The 6,000-nt window shown below is 52.6% G+C and overlaps 1 protein-coding gene across 4 annotated transcripts in view; it reads left to right on the top strand.

Moving 5' to 3' along the window:
* RUNX3 (runt-related transcription factor 3) overlaps positions 1-6,000 on the top strand; it is a 28,742-nt gene continuing 22,742 nt past the window's right edge. The window contains exons 1-2 of one of the 4 annotated variants that reach the window (XM_011977878.1): positions 1-128; positions 2,012-2,168. In XM_011977878.1, the coding sequence (XP_011833268.1) occupies positions 9-128; positions 2,012-2,168 (277 nt within the window). In that variant the 5' untranslated portion in view covers positions 1-8. Of the gene's footprint in view, positions 129-436; positions 989-2,011; positions 2,169-6,000 lie in introns of those variants that run through there. The other 3 variants (XM_011977881.1, XM_011977880.1, XM_011977879.1) reach the window with 3 other exon arrangements.

Here is a 6,000-nt window from a genome sequence, read left to right as displayed (position 1 = left end):
TGCGCTCGATGGTGGACGTGCTGGCGGACCACGCGGGCGAGCTCGTGCGCACCGACAGCCCCAACTTCCTCTGCTCGGTGCTGCCCTCGCACTGGCGCTGCAACAAGACACTGCCCGTCGCCTTCAAGGTGAGTGCGGGACCCGGGGCGGGAGGGCGCCGGCTCTGGGACTCCGGGCGTCCAAGCTGCGGGAGCCAGAGCCTCCGGAGCAGTGGGGAGGGGAGGTGCCCCAGACGCCGCGGCGACACCTGGGCACCCGGTTCTGTCTCGCTGCGCACTCGGCTTGGGGACATCGGCATTCCGTTTTGGATGCGCCCTGCACGGATGACTTTTAAGGGGGTTGCCCCGCTCCACCTGGGTTTTAGGGCGCCCTGCGTAGAGACGTTGGTGCGGAAATGGGCGGATGGGGTTTTGGCCCCCCCCCACCCGGATCGCTCAGATACAGCCCTGCGGGTAACGGAGAAGAGGATCCCGGGACCGGGGCAAGGACACCGCGGGTGGGGTGCGAACGGTGAAAGGGCCTACCCTCCGCCGCCAGCACCCCTCCTCCCGCGCCGCTTCTCAGACGCTTCCTGCTCACACCCTCGGGCTTCTGAAATTTTACGGGACGGCGCTAGGCCGGGATCGGGGCACTGCTCTCCAGACGTTTGCTGGGGGATATTCTGCGTCCTGAATGGCGGGTTGAGATTGGGGGACCCCTAACTCTGGCAGCCCCCAGCCATTTAGAGGACCTTTTTCTTTATGCCAGGGAGTAGGCGACTGTTTCATTTTCATTTTTTTAAGGGGGCAGCGAGATGAAACGAAAACGCCTCGGTTTTCCCCTAAACCTCTCACAGCTGCCGTGAGAAAAGGGCAGGGCAGGAAGGGCCGGCGGCTGGGGGTGGTGCTGCCCGAGGTGGCTGGAAGCGGCGACCGCTGGCAGCTGAGGCCGTCCCTGCTCCCATTAAGACGACTCCAAATTGGAAAAAAAGGATGAGTGGCTCTTTGAGGTCTCTCGGGTGACATCTTAAAATACCAGTGGGGGAAATCTCCCCGGGAGGGGGGGAGGCCCGTGTGACTTTAATCGTCAGATCGTCAGATCGGAGGTTTTACTGTCACTTGGAGCTTAAAAGGAGTCTTTGAAATTAAAAGAAGACAGGATGTTGACAGGAAATCTGGCCTTTTTAATCAGATCCCAAACATTTTCTCCTTGAAATTTTTACCATATGGATCCCCAGTCCCTGCACGCGGCGGCCACGTTTAAATGGTTGTGGCTGTGTTTAAAGTCTGATTGTTTTTCAAAAGGCATCTGCCTCTCCGTGCTCCTGGGGGTGGGGGACTTGGGGGAGATGGTGTTTAGGAGGACATCGCCACCCCCATCCTGCAGTTCCCAGCAGGTGCATCCTTCCATTATCAAAAGACCCCCTCTCACTTTAAAGGGGTTTTCTGGGTGACCTTTTTCAAAACACCAGTGAGTTTTGCATTCTGCATTTTCTCTGCATAACGAATTTAGGCTCTGCAGAGGCTAATAAACTGGTCCTCGTCCACACTTCAGGGCCAAATTTCATGCCCTAAACAGCTCTTGCATAAATTGAGTGGGGGTAGCAGCCCTGTTGTTATTATTGTTGATACTCTTTTTCGCTTGGAGACTTCGTTGCTAGGAGCATGTTGATTCCTCTTTCGCTGCAGCCGAAGACGACAGGGGAACTGCACCCCACATCATAGTGACTGAGCTGATTTCACAGCTCTGGCTGAGATTTCACTGAAAGGATGATTTCTTGGGACACGGTTTATGTAAGCAGTTGATCTAGGATTTTGGTGTGGAAGTCTGAGATTCCATCTTCTTGTTTTTGTGATATTTGAGGGAAGGTCTTTATTGTTTTTAAGCCTCTTCTCCACCCTGCATTGGAGAAATACGCAGTGCGCCTGGGACCTAGGGGAGCTGCCCAGCCCAGCCCCTCCCTTCCTTTCCCTGAGCTCGCTCTTCCTTTCTAAGCTGTCCCCCTGCATCCCCCCCTGCCCCATGTCTTCAGGTGGTGGCACTGGGGGACGTGCCAGATGGCACCGTGGTGACCGTGATGGCAGGCAATGACGAGAACTACTCCGCTGAGCTGCGCAACGCCTCGGCCGTCATGAAGAACCAGGTGGCCAGGTTCAACGACCTTCGTTTTGTGGGCCGCAGTGGGCGAGGTAAGTGGAAGGGAGGCCTCGCCAGTTCAGCATTGGCAATGGCAGAGGCAGCAGGGAAGGAGGTTGAAAGAGGGGCCTTAGAATCCCGAAAAACAGGTCCCTAGACGCAGCTGTCTAAAAACAGCAATTTGTAATCCTGTAGGACGTTACAGATCGCTTTGAGGGGGTGAGGAAAGTTATAGTCTCTCGCCAGAAAAAGACACAGTTTTCTCCCAGTTTCTAGGGTTTACCAACTCCTGAAACCGTTCATGCCACCCCCTCTTTCCTGGTTAAGCACACCTGGTCTCACAAAAAATGCTGGCACGAAATGGTGGATTAGCAGGCTCAAAAAGGGAGCTTATAGGTCTTTCAGCAAGGCGGTTGCAGGACAAGTGCCTGGTCGGTGGGGCCCAAGCACCCCAGCCACCCTCTCCATAGGGGGCAGAATCTCCCCCACACCTCAGGCTCCATCTCTCCAGCTGTGGTCTCCCAGACCCAGCTTCCCAGCCCCTTTGAGCCCTAGGTGGTCTGGAATGGAAGCTAATGCAGCTGAATGTTGGAAAGCACAGCTCGAAGGCTGCCATCTCCTGCCCCAGAGTCAAGGCTGGTGTGCCACCCTGCCTGTCTGACCGACCTTGGGCAGTAGAAGGAAGGCGGGACAGGGGTGGGGGGCTGTTGAATGGGAGGCTTCTGGACCTGAAACCCATCATCACTTAACTCCTGGGTGGGAAAGTCCTAGAAACCCTGCCCCTGTGGAATGCAGGCCTGAGGGTCCACTGGCCCTTTAAGACCAGGAGACGTGGGAGTCGCCCTTCCCAAGCATCAGGCCCGCCTCCAGCTTTGTTAAGAAGTAAGCCGGGTGCCCTCTGCTCCCCAACTCCACGCAGGCTGAAGCAGAACCGTGCTTTTCATCACCAATAAAGAGGACCTTCTCAAGGTTCTAGTTCCTTCTGAGCCGCTAGTCCTGCTCTGAAACAGGCAGCTGGGCACCATTTTTTTCCTTTCCAGCCATTCAATGTATACATACAAATGTCAACCATATTTTGACTTTTCAGCATTAATTAAAACCAGGACATTATTTGCATGTAATAACTGTTTACTTGTTACTTTTTATGAAACTGAAATAGTTTACATTCTTTCAAACATTTCCTGTTCCTGTTGGCTCCCTTCCCCACGCACAGATTTCTTTCAAACGGTGCCCCTAACTGGTTGCAGGTTGATGGATGGAAAATGTTTCCTTTTACGAATTAAGCTTTCATTGCTGCTCCTAATTAGTCTCCAAGTCCCTTTTGTCATCCACAATCTCTCAAACCCTTTGCAACTTAATCCCAGCCCTGAGAGGAGAGTCACTGGTCCCTGGTCGGTGGCAGACAAGGCTGACGGCTCTGTTGACTGCGGGGCAGTGGCCAGGTCTGCTAGCCCAGGTGCGTGTCAGGGGCACTATAGCTGCTGCCTGTTGCGAGGCAGGCAGAAGGTGCTGTCGATCGGGGAGCCCAACAAGGCATCAGGAACTTGATTCTTCCTTCCCACTCCCTCTCCTGAGAGGTGAGATAAAGAGAAGAGACGACGATTTTCTGAGTTACCAAGACCTTGTCTGGCCGTTCTGCACACTGAGAATGATTTTTTTTAGTGGTTTTCATACCCACAGACTTTGAGCCCCGCTCCCCAGGCCTGCAGGGAAGGAAACGGGTTTCCAAAGCGTTGGTTGGGAGCTTACCCTTGTAGCAGGAATGGCTGAGGGTGAGATTGTGGCTCTGGGAGATGCAAGAGGCTGAGTTTATAAACCATTCTCTCATCCATCTCCTCTCAGTGGTCCATAACCAGTCTCAGTGGTCCTGGGAGGCAGGAAGTGATCTGAGGAGGAGTTCCGATGTCTGAGGAACTGTGGCTGAGGCATTCAGCCTTCAGAGGCTCGAGGTCTTTGAGAGCCTGCATTCTAGTATCGGGCACCCTGTATGTGAGTCCCAGCTCTGCTGATGACTTGCTGGATGACGTTGGGCAAATGACTTAACCAGTCTGTGCCTCAGTTTCCTCAGCTGTGAGATGGGGATGATAGTCATACCTACCTCATGAGATTTTGGGAAGGTTAGAGAAATTGATACAAGTGTATCAGCTGGCGCATACTGAGAGCTGGATACATGTTAGAGATTTTGTTACTTCAAATGCTTGGGACTGGAGGAGGACTTTGAGGTCCCTTTGAGCGGTGACAGCCACTGATTCTCTGATTACTGTGTGGTTTGGGCGGGGGTGGGGGAAACCCAGAAGGTGTGAGCTGCTGAGTGGGAGAGGTGGAGGCGGTTGGCAGGGAGGAAGGAGGGTGCCGGGTCCGCTGGCATGCAGACACACATCTGCAGTGCCCATCCTGCCAACTGGGAAATTCCCACCTGAGAGAACAGTCAGCGGTCGACAGTGACAATCTGGGCCACTTTAGGAGATGGGACACTTTGGACTTAAGGTCTGGGGTTGGGACCCAGAACCCTTGCCTGGCTCTCTGACTTATGCCAGAACTGAGAAGTCTGGTGGAAACCTCTGCTTGTTTCCTCAGAAACAAGTTCTACATTCTGTCTGAATTCCAGGAAGATGGCTTTCCATGAAAGACATGCACCCAGTAACACCACAGAGCTCTTACGATAGGGCTGAAGGTGTGAAGCAAGAAAAGGAAGGGAAGAAAACCAGGTCATCGCTGTCTCCTGCAGTGATTAGGGCCGAGGTCCCTGCCCTGCCAGACGCAAGGAGTCTATCTTACAATATATATTTTGTATCAAACCTTACTATTCTACATTGAAATGTGTAAATAATGTAACCTCCCTATTGACATGCAGTTGCAAACTACGTTATTCCATAGCTGTGATGGAGAAGAAAAGGAAAAGTAGTTTATAATAAAACCCTGATTTGAATATGTAAATGTTGAGGCCAGAGGACTGCATGAGGTGGACGAATGCCCTCTACACAGAAGCCCACAGCAGAGGGGACAGACAGGGTGGCAGAACTCAATCTGAACCTGGCCTGGCCAATACCATGACTTTCTGAAGTTGTCAACAACTCTTGGCAAAGCGCGGAACAAAATTTAAAAAGAAAAAGAAAAAAGAACTGTCTTTCCTTCTGGAAAATTCAGTAGATATTAAAAGTACCAAAAAAAAAATCCCTTATTTTATGTAAAACTGAATTAGGTTCATGACTCAGAGAATTTTTTCTTTTACTTTTTTTTGGGACAGGGTCTCGCTCTGTCACCCAGGCTGGGGTGCAGTGGTGCGGTAACTGCAGCCTCAACCTCCTGGTCTCAAGCAGTCCTCCCACCTGAATAGCTGGGACTATGGGCATGCGCCACCACGCTCAGCTGATTTTTTAAAATTATTTTTTGTAGAGATGGGGGTGTTCTTCACTGTGTTGCTCAGGCTGGTCTTGAACTCCTGGACTCAAGCGATCCTCCCGCCTCAGCCTCTCAAAGTGTTGGGATTACAGGCATGAGCCACCGCTCCCAGCCAGAGGACTTTTATAAGCAAGTTTTTCCCTCCTAGGAAGAATGAATCTTCACCACCCTGGGCAGTGCTGGGTGCTGGCGTACCCCACCACATACACACACCCCACCCCTAACGCTGGCAGTGCCACCCCAGCACTGTGGTGACCACACACCACTGCAAATCCCAAAAATGCCCCTCTAGCAGGCGGCCACTGGCCTAGGTGAAAATGAAAAGCACATGGTCTCCTGAGCTGTGATCAACTAGTTAAAAAGCAACCGTATGTCCATGGAGATTCGGGGTGCGGTGTGCTGGTGCAGGCTGAGGGAAACCACTGGTTGGGGGAGAGATGGATGGCTTCTTGGCTGAGGTTGAGAAAACCCCAAGGTCCCCTG

This window comes from Mandrillus leucophaeus, unplaced genomic scaffold (assembly GCF_000951045.1).
Source record: "Mandrillus leucophaeus isolate KB7577 unplaced genomic scaffold, Mleu.le_1.0 Scaffold185, whole genome shotgun sequence".
NCBI lineage: Eukaryota > Metazoa > Chordata > Mammalia > Primates > Cercopithecidae > Mandrillus > Mandrillus leucophaeus.
Note: the sequence above shows the minus strand (reverse complement) of the source record. Positions and strands in the feature narration are given on the sequence as shown.